The following is a 24,019-nucleotide window of genomic DNA, read 5'->3' as shown; positions in this document are numbered from 1 at the left end:
CCTGCCTCCCTGGAAGGTCGGCATTAGGAGAGGGTAGCAAAAGATAGGACAGGTGGGCGGGACCTGATCCGGCGGGGCCAGGTAAAGAATAAAGAGTTTTAAGTCTAAATTTCTTGACTGTAGCAAAATGGGGGAAGGTGGTGGAATGGCTTAAGGATGTGTGTTTGGAGGCTAGGAAAGTAGTCAGAGGTCAAGCACACACTCCTGGGCCGGAGCCAGCTTGCTTTCTTTGAACCTCCCCCATCTCGCCTGGAGCCACAAATCCGCTTAGTGACGCGACAGGCCCGGGAAAGCGCGCACCCTACCTCAGGAAGCTTGGCTCTCGGCGCCCGCCGTAGACGTCGTGACACAGGCGACCCGTTGCCTTGGAACCAGTGAGACGCCACTCGGCCTCCGCTGCTGCCGAGAGTGCCAGCGTTGGGCCTCGGTCACCATGTCGGTGCTGGACGCGCTTTGGGAGGACCGGGATGTCCGCTTCGACGTCTCCTCGCAGTGAGTCGCTCCCGGGGCCTGTAGAGGGCGCCGCAGCGAGGTTTCAGTTGGAGCCTGCGCCCCAACAGCTCACGGGCCTCGCGAGAGCGGGAGGAGGTTTGCGCCTGTGGTCCGCTCCCCGGGAGACCCCGGGTTGGCTCGGCCACTGCGGGAATGCATGTGAATTACAGTGGTTCAGACCTGTGCGATCCGTGGCCGCGTCCTGACCCCGGATACCTATCAGAAAGCTGAGCCCAAATACGTCCAGGACCATCCAGGGCTTGGGCGTCCGGTATACCCAAGTGAGCTTGGGGTGCCAGTTTCGTGTGGTGGAAGAACGTTCGGCAGGGACTCAGGAGCCCAGGGTTCTAAAACTAAGCCTGGAATATCGACACACATTGTGGGCCCTTAGACTTCACCGTTCTGAGCTTGAGCCTCTTCGTCTGTAAAACAAGGGAGGTGGGAATAAGCATTTTCCAAAATTCCTAACCACGCAAACTTTATTTCCATGATAAGTTTCCATCTTATTGTTCATTTAAATCACCAATAGGAAGAAGGAGCTACCTTTTGGAACCTCTCAACAGAAACCTTGGGTTTTTTTAAATTCCATGCTTTAAGAGAAAATAGTATCTGCCTACCCAAAGTCCCCGGGGAAAATGCCCATTGGGATATTAACTGTTGGAAAACAGTAAAGCTAAGGTTCTTGGGTTAATGATATGAATGAAGCTTCTTAGCCACTTCTTATGATTCCTTATCATGAACAAAACCTTGGATAGCCAATGAAATATTAACTTCTAATTCTAACATGGTCTTAGATCCTTTAAGAACTTGTGAGGGAAGGGAATTTATAAAATTATAAACGACAGTTACATATTGCTCACATCCTATGACTTTCTATTATTCTTGGAGGGTTCTTAATCCAAACAAAGGTCCATTTCATGAACATTTCTACTTTATTAAATATTTATCAAATACTTACTATGTGCTACTTACTGTGCTGATAGCTAGGGATAATGATACCCACACCCCCATTTTGGTGCAGGAGATACACATAGACAACTTTTTTTTTTTTTTTAACGTGGTAAGTGCCATCCTGAATACAGAATAGTTCATTCTGCTTAGGGAAGACGTTAAAGAAGAAATAATATTTGAGTTCAGCCCTGAAGGTTGGGCAGGACCTTATCAGGTAGACAGAAAGAGAGTATTCCAGGAAAAAAAAAAAAAAGAATAAAACATTAGGAGCAGAGTCTTGGAAGTACAAACGTCATTGGCTAGAAGGCAGAATTGGCAGGTAGAGGACGGAGGAACAATCAGAAAGGTAGAGTAGCCAGACTATAAAATGTTTAGCTGAGGATTTGGGACTTCATTTTCTAGGCAGTAGGATGATGTGGAAGATAGCAGGGAAGATATATGATCATGTTTGCATTTTCAATAGGTAATTAAGCCAGCGCTATGGAGAATGTGTTAGGCTGTACCACATACTCTGCTAGGTTTTTGTTTTTGAACACTCTAGATGCATTCTGTCAGTTAGCAAACTTCACTCTATTTCCTTTTATTCCCTGTATCTAATTGTTTACCAAGTCCTAACGATGCTTTGCTTTAGCTTGTTCCTTCCATAACTGCCTGACCTCCTTTCCTCTACTCAGAAACCTCTGAAGGTTTTCCGTCATCCACAGGACAAGGCTCATATCTATCCGACTAGCATTCAAAAGTAGTGGCATGCATTTTTCACTACCTCTTAACATAGATCTTCTCCAGCCAGATCGATCTTCCCACATTCCCTCATCATTTTTTTATTTCTGGTCTTTAATCATGGACTCTCTCCCTCTCTTATTTCTCCAAATCCTACCTCTCATTCTGGTTCTGACTTCTTTGCATGTCCCTGGTCACTCCAGGCCCCACTAGTCTCCAGGTTCTAGAAGTTCTTAAGACCTTATTTTCAAATGCACGAGTATTTGGTACTGTATCATTTATACTGTTGGCTGTTTTATCTGCATATGTCTCTTCTGTCTCTAACTAGATTGTAAGTGGGTATAGTTGTAGCTATAAAATTAAAGCCTTGATATTTATCTTAGACAAATGAAAACAAGACCTGGAGAAGCCCTTATTGATTGTTTAGATTCAATTGAAGACACCAAAGGAAATAATGGGGATAGAGGTGAGTATATTTCCTAATTTTTTTTTATATTTCTGGTTTGATTTACAAATGATAAGTCATATCACCTGGAGAATAAGATGTGAGACAGCATTATGTGTAAATATAATTGTGAAAGTGAAAGAGTTAAATCTACATAAGACTTTTGTCACACTTAAAGAGAAGAAAGAATAGGTATGAAACCTGCAGCCCAGGGAATACAGGTTCTTCCTCAGAACTTTGGTCCTTCAATAAATCCCAGTTTTGAAATCAGCTTTCTCCAACATAACTATTAAAACTCCAGGATTCCTGTCTGTAAGGAGCATGGGATAGTTCTGACTTTTGAATCTGCCTCCCCACAAAAAGAATAAATATGCCATAGCTTTGCTATCTGGAGCCATGCTTCCTTTTAAGAACTCCAAGAGTAACTCACAATGTCCCAAGACTGACACCTGGAGATGAACATATGGAGTACAAATTTAGGGCTGTATTGTGAAGTTTATTTGTAGGTTAAGCAATGAAGAATCATGTGAGATGTCTGAGGAGTAGCCAGAGTTGGACTCTAGAGTCCTTCCCACCCCAAACCAAATCCCAAAGGCTTGAACTTTGAAAAGTCCCAGGCTTCATATAGCTGTAATGGAGCCAAGTCCAGTGACCAGGTCTTATAAGCGTCACTACTGTTGTTTAAGAAAAAAAATAGGGGATGAGTAGGCAGCTTAGTACATCTGAAAAGGCTTTTTAGGGGAAAGGAGGTTTAAGAAGATGGGTCATAAACCTCTTATTCAAGAGAAGAGTAAGTGGGGGGGGAAAGGAGCAGACCTCATTCAGGTAAGAAGGATCAGTAAATCCTAGAGAAGGAACAGTAACCCTTAGCAGAACAGATAAGGAGGAGCAGTAAATCCTAGAGACTGAACAGTAACCCTTCTTGGCAGAACATGCTCACTGCAGCCTTTCTTTTTTTTTTTTTTTTTTAATTTTTAATGTTTATTTTTGAGAGACAGAGAGAGAGAGAGTATAAGCAGGGGAGGGGCAGGGAGAGGGAGACACAGAATCCGAAGCAGACTCCAGGCTCTGAGCTGTCAGTACAGAGCCCGACGCAGGGCTCGAACCCATGAGATCATGACCTGAGTCGAAGTCGGACGCTTAACCGACTGAGCCACCCAGGCTCCCCAACACTGCAGCCTTTCAAGTGGCCACTTGCTCTTTGGGTCTTTATTCTGGTCTGCTCTGGAGTGGTATGTGAACAGCAAGTTTAATTGTGGGCCTTTCTTCCCTGTGAAGGGAACCTGTCATAACCAGCAGCCTATAGGCACATCCTGTCAGTGGCAAGGGCCCATCCTTGAAAGACTGCTTAGATCACATTTATGAAATGCTTCCTAGTGTCAGCCAGGCCCAAGTGAGAGTGAGGTATGAAGATTTCGCAGCAAATAAGAAGTCTTAGTTTGTGCCTTTGAGAGTGGAATAATAATCTCTAGATGGCTAGATCCTGACAAACCTGAATTAACTTAAGGAAGCCCTGAGAAGGTTTCGTTGTTCTCATACAGACTGGCAGGAACTCTTATGTGACAGTCCATCCACCAGTCCAAACAAAGACTACGGGTAATAGACCATTTTTTAATTCACTGAGCGCTCATTAAGTATAGAATCATATACTAGCACTTCAGAGTAGAGAGGGCAAAACACCTCTCTGCCAGAAGTCTCCATCATAGTGCCTGAAATCTTCCTATTAATAAAAATAACTGTATTTGTACACATCTCAGAAACAATTCCCCAGAAAATGGCATTTTACAGGAGTGTGCAGAGCTGCTGGTTAATAAGAAGGTAGAAAAAGAGAAGGGGATTCCTGTCTTCTAGCCGTCTCCATCCATTCCTTCCCAGCAGTTTGAAAATGACCAAATTAAGGCATTACAAAGTTCAGGAGACTCATGTTAAAACTATAAATACCCCAGGGTGCCTGAGTGGCTCAGTCGGTTAGGTGTCTGACTTCAGCTCAGGTCATGATCTCACAGCTTGTGAGTTCAAGCCCTGCATTGGGCTCTGTGCTGAGAGCTCAGGCCCTGGAGCCTGCTTTGGATTCTGTGTCTCCGACTCTCTCTGCCCCTCCCCAACTCGTGCTCTGTCTCTCTCTCAAAAATAAATAAATGTTAAAAAAAAAAAAAAACCACACCAAACTATAAATACCCCAAAAGATTAGCACATTTAATCCATTTCAACTAAGTAGCCTGACATGAAATTATCAGATTAGCTTTGCACACTGAAGCTGTATGAGAATGAAACAGCCATATTTCAATGTTTGGGAGATTAGGAAGAACAGGGACAGTTATATTTTGGTGTTTGGGAAGGGGTTTTCAAAGAGGAAAGAGCATGACCTGGCTATAGATTACTCATCAAGAGAATTCTGTGGTTATAATTTGTTGAAGAAATATTGGGGTTAAACAAAGTTAAGGGAATTTTATTCAGGATATCTCAAAACTATCCTAATATGCTAATTGCATTCTAAATCTGTAAGACACATAGTTTACCATGCTCAGATTTACTTGACTTTTTTTCCTCAGAGCATTTATAGAGATGACTATTTCATAAGACACACTTTGAGAAAGGAAGTTATCTAACTCTATATTTCAGTATAAGAATGTCAGTCTGAAGCTAGGAATGAAAAGCATAAAGCCTTAAGTAGAATTTAGCCTGGCCATAACTTCATATGAGCAAAAAAAATTTTGTTTATAGCAAAAAAAAAAAAAATGGGTATGTAAGTGTGGCTTATATAAATGAGAACTGTTTAAGAGAGTACTCCTGTGGCAGGGATTAGTGTATATATGAAAGTCCTTTGAGAAGGGTGATTTCACTGAATGAGTTTGTAATTATGCCATCCCATACTCATTCTCACTTGTACATTTTTGACCTGCTGGGACCTCCCAGAGCAACTTCCACCAAGACCCAATTCTCTCTTTTAATCTGAGTTAAACCAAGCTGTTGGCATTGGATACCTGTATCCCCTCTGTAACTATCAGATTTTGTTTCTCTGGGATTCCAAATCATGCACTGTATACTTTATATAGGATAGATACGAACAATAAACACATTCAGTTGCTAAATGTATGAAAATATCTGTGAGGATTACTGCTGATACTGAGCCAGAAGTTCTACGTCTACCTCTTTCTGTGCTGCAAAAATGGGTCCTTATATAAGGTAACCTATTTTTGTTTGTTTGTTTGTTTGCTTTTAGGGAGACTCTTAGTAACAAATTTAAGAATTATCTGGCACTCTTTGGCATTACCCAGAGTCAATCTTTGTGAGTATTTTTGTTAGATGACATTAAACAATAAAAATACTTTGTCAAGTGAACTTGCACAGTGGCTTTTGATACCAAAAAAGCTGTACCATGAAATATGTGGAAAACTTAAATTGATAAAAACTTGAGCAGCCCTGTATAGACTGTATCATTATGCAAAAGAAATGTTTTTCAGTCTGTCCATTTTGTCTCTTGGACATGAGGTTAGTGCTTTTACACTGAATGGTTTCGCTTTTGTTTTTGTTCTTTACTTACCTTTGACAACTTGCTATGACCTGTTTAATCCCAAAAAAGAGGGATCTAAATTCTAGTAAAAGTGCAACCTTTCATTGTGTTAAATTTCATTTTACTTATTTTTTAAAACTATTTTAGATTATCCAGCAAGACTTTTTCTCTTGAGGTAGTGGTACTAAGCTGTTCAGTGAATAATACAATATAGGTTTTAGAGAAGCAAACTTCCTTTCTCCCATGCTGTGAACGTTGTTTGTGCAAAGAGGCAGAATTGATATTCTAGTTCTTTTAATTATTTAACTTAAATTTGTAAAAATGTTTTAAAGTATTTTATATATATTTAATTTTTTTTTCTCTCGGTTGATTGTATCATGTTCTTGAAATTCTTTGCTTGAATTTTAGCTATCGGTTACAACTGCATATTGAACATTACAACAAGGACTGCTAACTCTGTAAGTCTGAACAATCTTATTGAAATGTATGTACTGAAGAAACATTAACTATTTTGAGGTTGGACTTTGTTTTCACTGTAAATGAGAGTTGCTCCTAAAGTCTGAACTTTTAAATAAATTTCTTCTTACAGAAATTACGAGGCCAAAGTGAAGCTCTTTATATACTAACAAAATGTAACAGTACTCGTTTTGAGTTTATATTTACAAATCTGGTTCCTGGAAGTCCTAGACTTTTTACTTCTGTGATTGCAGTACACAGGTATGGTAATACTTTATGGATTATTGAATAATTTTAAGGCAATTCTATGATATAGAGGTTTAGAGGATAAAGTTTATCTTCCTGCAAGCTCAAGAAATTACAATATCCTGAGGATATATAGAAGAACATACTGCATTATAATTTAATAAACACTTTTAAGTATTTATAAAATACATAAGACTACTGAAAATTCAAAAAAAAAATTTCTACTGAAGGGGCGGCTCAGTCAGTTAAGCATTCAACTTCAGCTCAGGTCATGATCTTCCAGCTCATGGGTTCAAGCCCTGCATCAGGCTCTGTGCTGACAGCTCAGAGCCTGGAGCCTGCTTTAGAGTCCTCGTCTCTCTCTGTCTCTGCCCTTCCCTGCTTGCTTTCTCTCTCTCTCTCTCTCTCTCTCTCTCTCTCTCTCTCTCACAAATAAATAAAATACTAAAAAAAGAAATTCTACTGAAGATTCTATTAAATTAGCTACCAAGGAAGTGACAGTGAAATAGAGAGTTCATTCAATTTAGATAACCAAGTTGGATAATTCAGTTAATGAATTAAAAAGATTGTTTTTCTAGCAGTAGAAGGCATTCTGAGTGTTTTCCCTAAAGAGTTTTATTGTTGTTTTTCTTGTGTGTGTGTGGTTGTTTTGGTTTTATTATTTGCTAAATTCTTTTCACTATGTTAGCTCTTTTTAAAAAAATATTTTTTTTATGTTTATTTATTTTTGAGAGAGAGAGAGACAGAGATACAGAGCACGAGCAGGGGAGGAGCAGAGAGAGAGGGAGACACAGGATCCAAAGCAGGCTCCAGGCTCCGAGCTGTCGGCACAGAGCCCAATGCGAGGCTCGTACCCACGAACCGTGAGATCATGACCTGAGCCAAAGTTGGACGCCTAACTGACTTAGCCACCCAGGCACCCTTCTTTTTTTTTTTTCTTTCTTTTTTTTAATTCTATAAAGAAATGCAAGTTTACACTTTCTCATTTCCGAGCTATGTAGAAACAACATATGTGCACATAGATTTTCAGGTGTCACTCAACTTCATTCTCATGTCATAGATTGCTTTACTGGAATATTTTTCTAGTAAATTATCACGAGTTCATTATTCAGCGCCACATGTTGTGCTTTGACTCATATCATTTCCTCCAAGTTAATCCTCAAAGAGTAGCAGTTTTCTAAGAAGCTGCAGAAAATCTGGAACGCTTCACGAATTTGCATGTCATCCTTGCACAGGGGCCGTGTTCATCTTCTCTGTATCGTTCCAATTTTAGTGTATGTGCTGCCAAAGTGAGCACTGTAGCTCTTTATTTTTAACCAGACCTAAGTGCTATGATTTTTTTAAATCTTGGCTAAGATGACAGGCAAAATATACATATACACATATTTATACACACACACAGAAATATATATAGTATTGTTTTAATTTGCATTTCCTTATTACTAGTGATGTTGAAATTTTTTTGGCTATTTAGTTTTCTATTATAAATTTCTTAATTATGCTCTCATCTGTTACGTATGTTGCAAATTTATTTCTTAATTTCCTAGTATATTATTTGATTTTGCATTTTGTTGATGATTTTTTTTAAATATTTTTTAACGTTTATTTTAAAAAAAAATTTTTTTTAACGTTTATTTATTTTTGAGAGAGAGAGACAGAGCATGAACGGGGGAGGGTCAGAGAGAGGGAGACATAGAATCTGAAACAGGCTCCAAGCTCTGAGCTGTCAGCACAGAGCCCAACGCGGGGCTCGAACTCACGGACCGCAAGATCATGACCTGAGCTGAAGTCGGCTGCTTAACCGACTGAGCCACCCAGGCGCCCCTAACGTTTATTTATTTTTGAAGGGGGAGGAGGGGCAGAGAAAAAGGGAGACAGAGAATCCAAAGCAGGCTCCACTCTGATAGCAGCAAGCCCGATATGGGCCTCGAACCCATGAACCATGAGATCACGACCTGAGCTGAAGTTGGACATTCAACCAACTGAGCCACCCAGGCTCCTCAATTTTTTAATCTACATAATGGTTTAGATTTTTTGAGATATAATTCATATAGCATAAAATCTACCATTTTAAAGTTTACAGTTTGATAGTTTTAGTATTTCACAAGATTGTACAACCACCATCATTACCCAGTTCAGAATATTTCTGTTACCCTAGAAAGAAACCCTTATAGCACTGTAGTCCGTATGTCATTCCCCATTCCTTCCTTCTCATGGCCCCTGTTTTACCACTGTAAAAACCACTGTTTTACTTCTGTCTCTATGGATTTGCCTATTTGAGACATTTAATATAAATGGACTCATACAATATAGTGCCCTTTTATATCTGACATATTTAACTTATATAATGTTTTCAGCATTGATCCATGTTGTAGCATGTATCAGGACTTCACTCCTTATAACTAAATAGTATTACATTGTACGGATATATTTTGTTTACTCACAAATCATAGACATTTGGGTCTTTTCTACTTTTTAGCTATTTTAAATATTTTTCAAATTCTGTTGGACATATATGCCCAATTCCCAGTTCTGTTGGACATATACCTAAACCTTAGCTCTTTATTTCACTTTACTTAGAGATGTAATACGAAAAGGAGTTTGAAGGAAGCATAGAAACTGCTTTTCTTCAATATTAAAAAATAAGAGTTCCCCCACAAATAACTCACAGCATAGTTTCCATTTTTTCCACTGGTTAAACATGGATGATTATAGCACTAAAGGAAATTAAGATTTATAGGCAAATGCTCAAATCCTCCTCTTTCACAATTTTTTAAATGTTTATTTTTGAGAGAGCAAGGGTGAGCAGGGGAGGGGCAGAGAGAGAGGGGGCAGAAGATCCAAAATGGACTCTGCGCTGACAGCAGAGTTTGAGCATATTTGTGGGGCACTCACTCACAAACCATGAGATTGTGACCTGAGCCAAAGTTGGATGCTCATCCAACTGAGCCACCCAGGCACCCCTCCTCTTTCACGACTTATATGTTAGATTAATTAAAGTAAAAACCATAAGTTTGACAATGAGTATTATGATTTATGTCAATAACTTCTAAAGTTACTCAGGCTAAGAAAACCCTTTAGTTTTATTAAATGAGTAAATTAGCCTATAATTTTGTGGAGTAAAATTAGAAGTAACAATCAAATGTGATCCAAATAGGTATAATGAAACTAATCAAAACTAATAATAAATACAGAATTATTTACAGAATAATTATATTACAGAAATACAGAAGAAAATTATTTATTATTTATCAGTAGGAAAGCATGGAGAAAAAAACAAAGGGATTTTATATATATATAAAACACACACACTCGCACACAGATACACACTGTCCTGTGGTCCCTTTTGGAGTTGGTACACATTCATTCCAATTTTCTGTATGGAGGTGGATGTGATCATAATGTTCTCAGGTTGCAATGAGAAAAGTAATTGGACTCCTGTTTATGTCCAAAAAATAATGGTGCCTTTGACTAAAACAGAGAAATGGAATGAAGCATTTTGTTTGATAGGGAAAAGAATTTCCATGTCTAGTATAGGTAAGCATTGTTTTTCAGCTTAGAGGGAAAATCTGTTTCCTTTCATTTGTGCTGTATGATACGTGCTGTCTTAAAAATTAGACATCTAAAAATAAACCTGTTTATTTTTAAAATAAATAAACATTTATAAATGCTATACCAAAATGATAAAGACTAAAAGACTGATCCCCAAAACTTACTGAAAAGCAAATTTTTAAATTTATTATAATAATTACTTGAGTGATGTACATAAAGTATTAACAACTATATATTTTGGTAGGTAGGTAAACATAACTTAGGAAAACCACATTTTCAGGGTGGGTTAGTCTTTGTTTGTTCTTTTTTATAGAGCATATGAAACTTCTAAAATGTATCGTGATTTTAAACTGAGAAGTGCACTAATTCAAAACAAGCAACTAAGATTATTACCACAAGAACATGTATATGATAAAATCAATGGAGTATGGAATTTATCCAGTGATCAGGTATTGTGCAAAAAGCTAATGAACCTTTTGGGTCAGTGCTTTGTAATTACTTTTCCATTTATCATTGAGTTTGTATGTTCATTTAACTCTTAAAATGAGCATTACATCTGATAAGTTAGCATTAGCTCTCAATATAAAATAATATTCTGATTTTCATATTTTCATGGTTTTGTGCTCTTTTTAGTTTAGCAGCATTTGTTCTATGTAGAATTTACAGTTGGAGTAGACCTTGGAGATTATCTAGTTCAGTCTCCATTCACTTATAAATTAAAAACTCAGGCCCCCAAAATTAAATGACCTCACACATCTAGTTCGTCTGAGAGCTATCTTCTTCCCCCTATGCTGTACTACCCTCCAATTCTTGATAACTTATGCTGATGGAGGAGAGCCATGGGTGGAAAGTCATGGAAGCCTTTTAATTTGGTCTTTATGGAATTAAACATATAACTCATTTGGTGATTCCTACATCTATTATTGTAACTTCTCATTTGCTCCTGAAGTTAAGACCAGTTGAAACATACAAGCAACAAATAGTTGGAATAAGTAACAAACCAATTTCTAGAGAAAAATTTGTGTCTTACTAAGAATAGTTTCCAGCCTTTGTGTGTGTTATAACCTAGATTAGACTGATAACCACTGGATTAAAGCTATAGCATTTGAAGGAAAAGCTTTTTGCTAAACATTGAATCATAAATTTAAATTACAATTAATTTCTAGTTTTAAACTCTGATAATGGTTCTATAGTATATAGACAGCTTTCCATCTGAATAACTACTCATCAGGAATCAGCAAACTTTTTACTCTGAAGGGCCAGATGGTAAATATTTTAGGCTTTGCAGGACATACTGTTTCTGTCATAACTTCTCAGACTTGCCATTGTACTAGGAAACCAGCCATAGGCAACTTGTAAACAAGTGAGCATGGCTGTGTTTCAATAAAACTTTATTATGGACACTGAAATTTGAATTTCATACAGTATCCATGTGTCATGAATTATTGTTTTGACTTTTTTCCAGCCATTTAAAAATGTAAAAATTATTCTTGGCTTCTAGGCCATACAAAATGAAGCAGCAAGACAGATTTGTCCCACAGACTGTAGTTTACAAACCCCTGCTTTAGGTAATAGCTTAGATGTCACTTTCTGAAACCTTCCTTTTGTGTTGCCTATGCAGTCTGTACTTAATTGCCACCTCAAATTATTCCTGCTCTGAAATACAGAGCTTGTCTATACCCTCACATTAGATTGTAGGCTTTATAAAGTAGGGGTGGAATTACTCTGTTCAGTTAGATCCTTACCATCTAGCACCACACCTGGCATTTTAAATTAATTAATTAAGATGTTCAGGATTATCAGAAATATTTTATTGAAAATATGGATGTTATTGTAACCTAACTTATGTTTATTGAAAAATAATAAAATAAAATAAAATATGCCCTCCTATTCTTTTAAAAAATCCTTAGGAATTTTGCAAGTTGTTCTGTTCTTCTAAAATGAGAGGAAAGAATGACATAAATAATTACTCCTTCTGAACTCAGACTTAGTATTGTTTAATGGGATGTGCACCAGGAATAAGGAGGCTGAAATTTTTTGTATACCAATTTCTTGCAAAATGAGAGTGGATGAGGAAAATATATATACTTATATATATGTTTATTAACAATGATAATTGAGAAATAAGTGGTCTTTTTTTTTTAATTAATTAATTTATTTTGAGAGAGACAGAGACAGTGTGTGTGGGAGGAGGGGCAGAGAGAGAGGGATAGAGAGAATCCCAAGCAGGCTCTGTGATGCCAGAGCAGATCCTGATGCAGAGCTCGAACCCATGAAGTGGTGAGATCACGACCTGAGCCGAAACCAAGAGTCAGACACTTGACTGAATGAGCCACCCAGGTGTCCCAATAAGTGTCCTTTTCTGATGTTTCAAACCTGCTTATCCCAGAAGAGGGCTTTTTAGATTTTGGATTTGTGAGTTAATGTTTTATGCCCAACCTCAAAGTATAAAATAAATTCCTCTGGTAGTATATGGTGGAGAGAAGGTAAAGGTAAAGGTGGATAATGATATAGATAAATGGTAGAGGCAGCTAATTTTGGTGCCATGCTATTAGGTATTAAAGATTTTTTTTAGCTATCGTCCTGAAGTAATTTTGTTGAAGGGCCATGTAATTGGAAAACAGTTTGATTTATAGTTAGCATTGAAGAGCTATAAAATAACTCTTATGGACTAATGGGGGTTATCACATGTGTTTTGTCTCTCTTACCACAGTTCCCTTGTCTTAACTTACTCCAGGTTTTGAACAACAGTCCTAATAAGATGTAACACTTGTAGAATGCTTACTATGTGCTATACGTTGTGATAAGGACTTTATAGGGGTTATTTAATCAAATCTCCATTTTACATTTGATACAATGCACCAAGAACAAATCTGCCCGTGCTCAGGCAACTGGTATGGCATAATGATTAGAGTCTAACTCTAATCTAACTCAACTGATGGCATAATGATTAGAGTCTAACTCCAGAATCCAGGCTTTCAGTCATCTAGTTGTACTTCGATTCAGTGAATAATGAAGTCATTAATACTCCATGATACTCAATTCTGGTATTCTCTGCTACTGTGATAATCAGAATTACTCTGGTGTTTAGAAAATAAAGAGTAAGTATTCAAACAAATGATCATTGATGTATCTCTCATCTTTCACAGGGAAATTTAGGAACCTTTTTTATTACCAATGTGAGAATTGTGTGGCATGCAAATATGAATGACAGTTTTAACGTCAGCATACCATATCTGCAAATTGTAAGTGCATGCATTTTGGTGACCTTGTTTTAATGTAGATTATTTCTGTTCAGTAGTTAATGGAACTTTCAGGATTAGATGAATTCTATCTCCCTCTTTCCCCCCGCCCCCCAAGTTTATTTATTTTGAGAGAAAGAGAGAGTGCACAGAGGAGGGGCAGAGAGAGAGAGGGAAAGAGAGAGAATCCGAAGCAGGCTCCACACTATCAGTGCAGACCTTGACGTGGGGCTCGAACCGTGAGATCATGACCTGAGCCAAAACCAAGAGTCAAGGGCTTTAACCAACTGAGCCGCCCAGGTGCCCCTCTATCTCCCTCTTTTTAAGTGGCAACAGTGTAGCTAAGAGCAGACTTTTAAAATGTTGAGAATTTACAATTTCAGCATAGAAAAGACGCAACAGTACTTACATTCAAGGGAAACCCCAGTGTTATCAACTTGCTATTAAGAGAGAAATATGCAGGATTTTCAAATTTTTAGTAGTTACCATACAGATTAAGATGTGTCTTTCTTTCTTTCTTTTTTTTTTTTTTTAAGATGTGTCTTTCTTAGGTTCCAGTCAGAGAGTGTTAGCTACTAAAGTTCTCCATAACCTTTTCATGAGGTAGATGTATAGTGGTTCTTTGCAAGTCTTTTTTTTTTTTTTTTAAGGAAATTTATTGACAAATCGGTTTCCATACAATGTTCTTTGCAAGTCTTAAGCATACTGCTCCACACACTTTGTTTGGGCTCTCTTCACACTTTCTGCTTTTAAAGGCAGAATGAAGCCTTTAATTCTGTGAATGAACTGTTTTCATTGTTTACAGAAACAGCATTAATACAAGCTAGATTCATACTACAGGTTTGGTGAAAGGAATCAAGATGGTTTTTAGTGATAATGATTTTAGCTTAAGTTCAACTAAAGCTGTTAAAATCCAGAATAAGAACTAACTACATCTGAGACCAGTCGTTTTGAGAGTAAAGGCGGTTCTTTTTATATCTTCTGCTAAGTATGTGATTCAGTGAAACAGATAGTAAATTCCAATAAACTGAAGAATTTCATTTACATAAGGAAAGTACATATAGGTCTCTAGTGCAAATTAGATGGAACGTAAAAATAGTTAATGAAAATCCTGTGTGATTTGTCTATGGTAATCACCCTTATTGTGGGATATAAGAAGTCTTAAGACTAGGCAGTTTCATTAACAACTATTTATTGAATAGACACAATGTATGTGATATCTGGAAAATGTCATTTTTTAAGACTTATGAGTTTACAAGGATGGTTCTTTGTAAACTGTTCCCAAGCCTATCTTTTGCCAAATCGTTTGATTTCTGAGTTACTTTAAAATATCTGATTGTTAATGTGACAAATATTTAGCACCCACTCTGTGCTAGGTGCTAGAGAGATAGTCGTGAACACCATGAAGCAGCACACAGTTCCTGCCTTCAAAGAGTTGTCAGTCTGGTGGAGAAAACCAACACATTAAACAGAAAATCGTAAAAACTGATAGGAAGAAAATGATTTCTGGCCATCTAAAGATGTATAAGAATTTAATAACCATGGCTGGGAAGATATGACAGAATCTGCATAGGTATTTGATAAACTGGTGTTTGTATTGTTGATGGCTGTTTTATATGCGTTTATATATGTTCTAGCTTGCCTGCCTAATCTGTATTATACTAAAAAATTACTGAGTAGTAAACAACCTTGTGCTTTTTGTTCTTCAAATACGATAGTTTTTGTTATTTAAGAATACAGTTACCAAAAATGGCCTTTGGAATGAATTCAGCCTGGTCCAAACAACTTGCAATCTGATATCATCACACTCTGTCACTAGGACAGTCATATCCATGTGACTTTTAAAAACTAACCCAGCCTTAAAAACCACAAAAGATGCTGGCTCTCCAGTACTAAAAGGTTGCTGGCCTTTGGTTTCAAATACTCAGAAAAGTTGTGGACTCCCTGATTGGGGGGGGGGGGGGATATTTGAATCAGATAATTTTGTGCACATTTCAGAGATTTCCCCTTTGATTACCTAACAAGTTTGCTGCCTGTTTCTAGTATGAACAGTTTCATTTTACTTGATCTCAGTGGGAGTGTGATGCAGGAAAGAGGGAGAATTCTGTTCTTTAGATTATGCAAAGTGGTTACTGTGTAGAAGTTGAAAAACTTGTGTTAAAGAATCACTACTATCAGATAGTAAAACGTGCATTTTTTTTTTCATTTTACATCTAGCGTTCAATAAAGATTAGAGATTCAAAATTTGGTTTAGCTCTTGTCATAGAAAGCTCTCAGCAGGTAAGATATTTTCTATTTGTATTAATCTTTAATAGATTTTTTAAACTATATGACTGTCTATATTTTTAGTTTTATTTCTATAGTAACCAGTTTACATCCAAGAAGAATATTAGCTATAACATGAAGTTATATGAAAAGTTTAAAATCATGCAGTAATTGTCCACATAGGAAGAACCTTGCTTATGTTTGTTTCTTTGTTGGGCAGACATAACCATTATCATCATTATGATTATCATTTTTTTATGTTTATTTATTTATTTTGAGAGAGAGTGTGTGTGGGAGGGGCAGAGAGAGAGGGAGAGAGAGAACCCCAAGCAGGCTCTGAGCTGTCAGCATTGAGCCCAACACAGAGCTCCATCTCGCAAACCGTGAGATCATGACCTGAGCCAAAATCAAGAGTTGGACCCTCAACTGACTGAGCCACCCAGGTGCCCCATGATTATCATTCTTAATGACGGAGTTAAGTCACTGTACTTTTCATGTATTACCTCAATCTCTACCCTATGATACAGTTACTATTTTTTCCCCATTTTACACTCAAGGAATCCGAGGCTTAGAGAAGTTAGGAACCTTGCCCATAGTCTCACAACTAGTAAGTGGTGGGGATAGATTTTGATTCAGGTCTGACTGATTCACAAGAGTGTCCTTGGGAAACACAGATATATACAAATAGACACACACATGCACCCTGAGATTATACGGTATCTAATTGTAATTGCTGTGTCCCATTAGGCCAGTTCTTTGCAGAAATACATTTAAATAAAACATTTACTGGTAAAATCACTGCTCTTCTAAATTCGAAGTTTGAATATGAATGTCTACTCACTCCTTCCCCTTGGCCTGCAGATTAGTAGCTTCCATTTACTGAGTGCTTGCTATGTTCCAGGAACTGTATCAAATGTCATGTGTACATTATTTTATTTAATACAATTAGATAACTGTTTTATGGTTAGAAAGCTGAGGCTTAAAAGATTAAGGAAAATGTTTCCCAGCATCAGATAGTAAATTTGTTGTAAAACACAGAATTTGAACCCAAAAGTATATGCTCTCACCTTTCACAGAATGCTACTTACTTGTTTTTTAAGATTTTTTTTTAAGTAATCCCTACACCCCATTTGGGGCTTGAACCAACCCCAAGATCAAGAGTCACATGCTCCTCTGACTGAGCCAGCCAGTCACCACCCCCCGCCCCCCACCACTACTTAATTTTTTAACACTCTTCAACAACAATCTGTCGTGATCAGGTTCCTTTCCTAATTCTTCAAGGAGAGAGCCTCAGCTAGGCCATTCCCTTTCTTCTTTTAATACGGTTTATTGTTTTTCAAGGTCTAGCTCAAGAAAAGCTTAGTTCCCTTGGCCATCATAATATACAGCGTATTTTTTTTTAATCTTAAACTATCATCTTTGATATTTATAGATGAAATGATGTGATATCTGGCTATGCTTCAGAATAATCCTGAGGGGTGAGAGGAGGAGATTTGGGGGAGAGGGAGGTTAAATATGGAACAGAGTTGGCCACACATTGCTACTTGTCAAAACTAGAGACGGCTACATACGTGCTTATTGTACTCTTTCTTCTATTTTTGTATGTGCTTTCAATTTTTCATTACAAAAATTTTAAATGAAAAAATCAGCTTACCTATGGTGCTCTGAAATAAAGACTACAGTTATAGTTTATCATATACTGTGATTACCATTCCCAGGCTTGTTTTTTCGTTTTTCTTTTTTCTTTTCTTTTCTTTTTTTTTTTGTACAGAGTGGAGGATATGTTCTTGGCTTTAAAATAGATCCTGTGGAAAAACTACAAGAATCAGTTAAGGAAATCAATTCACTTCACAAAGTCTATTCTGCCAGTCCTATATTTGGAGTGGATTATGAGATGGAAGAAAAGGTAATTAGTTCAGTATGTAAAATACAGAGTATGCTGAATTGCTTTTACACATCTATAAAATTCAGACATAAATACATGTGTACAATTTAATTTTGAACTTTGTTTAAAACGATGAATGTACAGACTGCTCAGTGAGCATGACCCCCTCAGCCATCACAAATTTGCAGCTATCCACCTGTCTGTTCACTGGCTGCTCCATCGTCATTCCTGCCCTTCTAGGTGAGAGGTTTATTCAGAGAAGCGTCCATGTGCAAGGCTTCTATGATGTGGAAAGACTTCAGTCTCTCACGCTGTTTGGTTTTTATTCCACTTCTACCTCCCCTTAGCATTTGGGCAAACCTTACAGGCCTTACAGATACAATGCTTTTCTCACAGAGCCCCACCATATAGCAACTCCAGGAGTCTACTCCATCAATAGGGCCAGGTCCATTCCCTATTCATCAGTGCCTCTGACATGCCAGTTAGGAAGTATTTTGAGTATCCTGTCCAAATGTCTGCTCTTTGCTTTCTGTATGATTTCTGGCTTTTGCCCCCATACCCACCCTGCTCTCCAGGTACATGAACTCTCCTTTGGCTTTATTCTTCAGCCTCTCCAACTAGGACCCTTGTCATCTGGTCTGTCACTGGTGTCCTCACCAGCCACTACATCGGAGATGTCCTCACTGTCTGCTCTGTCAGTGGGACCCTTGCCAGAGGTTCTGTCTCTGGTGCCCTCACTGACTACTCTTCTCACAGGTGCCCTTGCTATCTGTTATTTTGCTCCAGCCCTCACCGTACACTGTTACTGGTGCCCTTGCCACCCACTGTCAGTAGTGTCGCTGCTGGCACTCAGCATGTTGAGCCATATCACAAAGCATATACATTACCTGTCTCTTCTGCTCTTGGACTACAGTGCGTGAGCAGAGAAGATCAAGTAGGGCCAGACAGCTAAGTTCAAATCCACACCCTCCGACTTCAGCCAGGCCTTTGTTGCCTGGTAGCACTCCTTGCACGCAGTTTTTTCTCTCCCTATAGTACTCTGTATGTAGCCCCCTCCCTTCCAGCTGAAACTTCTCTGTGGGTTGCTGACTGCATTATACATACGTTCATGTATTTCATCTCCTTAACCATCATTTTCTGTTTTCCTCCCACTCTGCCCTTCCTTCGGCATTCTCCCTTTCACTCGGCCTTCTCCGTACATTGCTCAGCAATGTCAGCCGTCCTCCAGTTCCGTCCACGTACACTGCTGTGCACGACTCCCACATCTTTTGTTCCGACCTCGACACGTTCTCTCATCTTGCCAAGCCTCCAAATATTTATGAAGATATTCACATAAATGAGTGTTCCAAATAACATAAATTGAATTTCTCATTTAAAAGTTTATCTGAGTAATTTAAGTAAATAAATAATTTTCCAAGTCTCTAAGCTACCCTGGGACTTGATTGAATACCTCAAACTTGGCATACCTAAAATGCTATCATTTTTCTCAAAAGCACCACCCTACTGATGGACCTATTTCTTTATTTTTAGCATTAGTCAAAGTCAGCCGTGCTCAAAAGCTGAGATTTCCTTTTTTGTTTCTCTGATTGTCTTATTTCATGCATTCAGTCAATCATACAGCCTCCTCCCTTTTCCTATCCCTTTCTTTACACTCACACCACAATTACTGTTACAACTTTTCCTTCCAGAATAATGTTGTGGAACAAGCATGTTCCTTGGAACCTGGCAAACCTGACTTTAATCCCCATCTCACCATTTATTTGTGATTCTAGGCAAATTTGAAGTACAATTTTCTCATTATAAAATGAAGATAATCTCTCTCACAAAGTTATTGATCATGTCCATGAAATGCCTGGCATATGAGAGGCACTCAGTATGTTAATTCTCCTACAAATTCTCTGCTTTTCATTTCTTCTCTTTTCTTCTTTTTTGATCCGCAGTGCATAATAATAGCCAGCCATAATGACTCACTCTTATCATCTTGTGTTAAGCCCCTACTCAAAAGCCACCTCTTCAGGGAGGTCTTCCCTGACTACCATCTAAAACAGCAGCCTCCGTCACTTTTTTGTCATTTATCCTTGCTTGCTGGCTTGCTTGCTTCTTTTATTTTTGGTACCACTCATCAGTCTTCATTGTAAATAATCTCCATGCAGTCAGGGATTTTCATCTATTTTCTTTAACCACTGTATCTCCAGCAATCAGAACTAACACATAATAGGCTCTTAGTGAATATTCATAGATGCTGAATGGCTGCATTGAACACCTACTGTTCCAATTCACTGCTCTAAGAACTTTATATGCATCATTTCATTTAATCCTCCCAACAGTACTCTGAAGTATAGTATTATTATCCTTATCTCACAGTTAAGGAGTTTGAGGCTTAGCTAGGTTAAGTTACTTATACACAGTTACACAACTGTGAATGTGGTTGAAACATTCAGGCTGTCCTCAAAGAATCAGGTCGCTCTTGTCAAGTAATACACTTCTACCCTACACACCCCTCCCACCAATTACCTATAGTATAGATAAAGTCTAAATTCTTTGGGCTGGTATTAAAGAATTTCAGTAGACACCAGTCTACATTTCCTACCTTATCTGCACAGCCACAGTATCTGGTTGTACAGCCTGTGCACTGCCCAACTATAAGAACCTGGTAAATGTAGTGTGAATGATGCTCCTTTGAGGTTGCTCAATACAGTAGCCCTGCTAGCTTCTTCTGTCTCATGGGACTCTTATATTCTGACCATACTGGATTATTCATCATTCTTCAGCCACATCCTGTGGTTTCTCACCTTTGCTGATGCTGGTCCCCTCTGCCAGGAATACCCTTTCCCCTAACCCTACCTATATGGAAGCCGTCTTCATCCCAAAAGGCCTACCTTATATGCCACTTTTTTCTTCATGAAAATTTCTGGGATTCACAAGCCAGAAGTCGTGCTGTCTATATACATTTTTATTATAATAGATAAATTGCATTTGTTACAGCTACTTTTCATTGGTTAAACCATATGATATTAATCTTTGACCATTTTTGACTAGTAAAAATGGCAATTTCATATGTTTCAACCTAGTATCTAATTATTTGTAATTGTGTTTTATCTGTTGCTCCCTTCCCACGAGATTACAGACCTTTTGTAAGGACAGGAACTTTTTACCCTTGGTAGTACTAGCATAGTGCCTAACACACCAAAGATACTAAAACATTTGAAAAATGAATATCAGTACCATATTTTATTTCGCTTTACCATTAGAATAGTCCGTGCAAATCATAGTTCTTTTACTTTTCACAAATTCTGTTTAATGACCATTTCAGTTTTAAGGAAAATTGGAAATTTGCTGTTATCCGAACTTAGTTTTTTTTAAACCATGTGAAAGAAAATCAGATAAAGTCCAATGAGAGGTTTTTTCTTTAAGGATATCTCTAAGTATCATATTAAGTATGTGTAAATTTTCCATTTTAATATTTTTGATGATATTGACTTCATATTTAAAACCTTGATGTTTAACTGATTACTCAAGGTAATTTTAATAGAATATAAATTATCATGTACCTGGGTGGCTCAGTTGGTTAAGCCTCTGACTCTTGATTTCGGTTAAGGTCATGATCTCACAGCACATGAGTTTGAGCCATGCTTCAGGCTGCTGGCAGTGCAGAGCTGCTTGGGATTTTCTGTCTTCCTCTTTCTTTGCCCCTCCCCTGCTCTCTCCTCTCTCTCTCTCTCTCTCTCTCTCTCTCTCTCTCTCTCTCTCTCACACACACACACACACACACACACACACACACAAGTAAATAAACAGAATATAAACTATGCAGTGATTTTTCTAAGATTTGAGTAGTTTGCAACTGTTTTATCCTTTTACAAGTATTTACAATTCTCACAGCACATTTTACTAAAATTATTTGTTGAATTACTATTACCTCTTTGATGCATTTTAACATCTGCTGATTTTTAGCCACAGCCCCTTGAAGCTCTGACAGTTGAACAGATTCAAGATGATGTAGAAATAGACTCTGATGATCACACGGACGCTTTTGTGGTGAGCATGATGAAGACGAGCTGCTGAAAATCTTATGATTTTTAAAATCTGAGTCATGTTTAATTAAGTAATGGCTTAAGTATGTAAAACACCATAGAACGTGAGACTTTTTGAGAGTTATCTTACATATGAATTGGAAAGCAATTTTTTCTTTAAGTTAGGAACTTGTTCTTTGAAATTACCTTTAAGTTACCAAACTGGGAAATAGTTTGAGAACACAATTATTCGGAGGATTTCAGATCTGCAAAAGATTTTTCATACCTAAGAATAATAGAACATGCTAGTTAATTAAATTAATTTAAAAATCTATACTTTTCATAATTAGTCTTTATGAGATGGACTTCCCTTTGATTTATTGGCATATTACCTTAAAAAGGATATTTGAACAATGAACTTTTCTGTTGCAAATTTGTATTATTTAGCTTTCATAGCCAGAATAATAATAATGCTTTCTATATATGGTGGTGTATAAACCTGACTAGCATACCTCTCTGGGAACAAGTATTTTTAAACAAGTGTGAAATTCGTGTAAAATATTTAATTATAAACTACTACTACCTCAAATGTATGCATTTGCTGATACATTGAAGCACTGATTGCTTTGTTTTGTTTTGCCAGCATCTTCTTCTAAACCAAAAGTAGGGATAAAATTTTATAGCTTTTAAGTCATTCTTTTTATCTCCTTTCAGGTTAGCAATGCTAATTATGTACTAATTACAAAGCACATTTTTTGGAGCTTAAAGCTTGTAGTCACTACTAATGATTGGCAAGTTAAATCTGCTGCTAGCATAGTAAAGATAGATGACAAGAGCATTAGACAGAATGAAACAGAATGTGAAATATATGTAGTTACACAGTTGTTTTATAAATGAATTACCTATTTCTTAGTCCACTCACCTATTACATGTTGAGTATGTGAAATATTATTTTCTTTGTCTTATAGGCTTATTTTGCTGATGGCAATAAGGTAAGGACATTTTACCTATAGTATATGAAAAAAAACTTTCTATATTCTGACATTTAGTATTCACAAAACTTATGTGAATCCTATTTTTTGTTTTTTTTTCCTCTTCCTTGCCCACCTTCTTCATTCCCATCTCATCCTCTTATCTCACAAAAAGCAACAAGATCGTGAACCTGTATTTTCAGAAGAACTGGGGCTTGCAATAGAGAAATTGAAGGATGGATTCACCCTACAGGGACTTTGGGAAGTGATGAGTTGATCTTGAGTTGAGCTGGATTTCTATTTAAAGATATCTCAAGATTAAAGATACTAGTCGCCTGCTATAAGGCATGGAATAGTTTTTACATTTACAGAAAAAGCTTTTAAGAAAGAGGGGTTTTTTTTAATGATTAAGGAAAAACTCATTTATCTAAGATTTTATTGCCTCTCTTCTAAAAATTATATTTAAAATTGTAATCATCACATATCTGGTTTGTAAATATGTTTATTTTTTATCTAATGCTTGTAAATTATTAGTCTGCAGATATTAAAAGACTGTATCTTGTTGGGTTAATAAAGAACTTATGCAGCACCATTTAATGTTTTGAAAGCATTATTTAAAACAATAAGATTATTCTTATGGAGTTATCAAAATACTGCTTTTTTAATTTTAAAATCTGGTAAATGAATTATCAAAAAGCTCCAAATGTAAACCAACTCTAATATAAATTATGACCCTTAAACTTGTCATGTTTAGGTGACCATTTCTGTAAAACCTAAAAATTATAGCTAACTCTGAAGTATATCAACCCCTGTGTAATGTTTTGGGCACTATTTTATAAGTAATTTCAATATAGATTTGACAAGAATACATTTATTTAGTAAGGAAATAGTTTTAAATAGTTTGTAAATAAATAGTTCATTTATTGACTTTCTCCTTGTTTGTACTTATTGAAACTTCTTTGAAGTTTTCAAAAATAGAGTATTCTCAGATTTCTTGGTGAGCTAAGATTTGGCAACTTCTCTGGCATCAGTGTTTTTTGCCGCTGCTTGGGTATAAAGAAACATTGTAAGGAACCTTTGTCAAATCATTGAAATCAGCAGAAGGAGCCCTCTTTCTCTAAAGAGAAAGGAGTGTTTTAGAAACATTAAAATGAGATGCAACGGTATGTACAACCATAAACACATAGTACAACCAAATGTTAACCTGAGTTTAATAAAAATCAGTGAACAAAAACTATACATTGCTTTCTTTATCTAAAAAGGAAAA

General features: G+C 37.2%; 1 protein-coding gene and 1 non-coding gene across 4 annotated transcripts; one reads left to right on the top strand and one right to left on the bottom strand.

Annotated features, from left to right (window-relative positions):
• Positions 1–363: 363 nt before the first annotated feature.
• BBS5 (Bardet-Biedl syndrome 5) lies at positions 364–23,344 on the top strand. Of its 3 annotated transcripts, none has more exons than XM_047872130.1 (12): positions 364–492; positions 2,547–2,629; positions 5,832–5,897; positions 6,531–6,580; positions 6,712–6,839; positions 10,690–10,825; positions 13,526–13,621; positions 15,836–15,898; positions 17,655–17,789; positions 21,723–21,806; positions 22,750–22,773; positions 22,928–23,344. In XM_047872130.1, the coding sequence occupies exons 1-12, from the start codon at positions 434–436 to the stop codon at positions 23,027–23,029; spliced, it is 1,026 nt and encodes a 341-aa protein (XP_047728086.1). In that variant the 5' UTR covers positions 364–433; the 3' UTR covers positions 23,030–23,344. The 3 variants fall into 3 exon arrangements, with proteins under 3 accessions (XP_047728086.1, XP_047728088.1, XP_047728087.1); XM_047872131.1 differs by lacking the exon at positions 364–492 and adding an exon at positions 523–930; XM_047872132.1 differs by lacking the exon at positions 5,832–5,897.
• Positions 8,015–8,121, bottom strand: LOC125174152 (U6 spliceosomal RNA). Its single transcript, XR_007155283.1, has one exon. It is a non-coding gene; the product is annotated as a U6 spliceosomal RNA (small nuclear RNA).
• Positions 23,345–24,019: the final 675 nt, after the last annotated feature.

The sequence above is a fragment of the Prionailurus viverrinus genome, chromosome C1, assembly GCF_022837055.1.
Source record: "Prionailurus viverrinus isolate Anna chromosome C1, UM_Priviv_1.0, whole genome shotgun sequence".
NCBI classification, from domain to species: Eukaryota; Metazoa; Chordata; class Mammalia; order Carnivora; family Felidae; genus Prionailurus; species Prionailurus viverrinus.
Note: the sequence above shows the minus strand (reverse complement) of the source record. Positions and strands in the feature narration are given on the sequence as shown.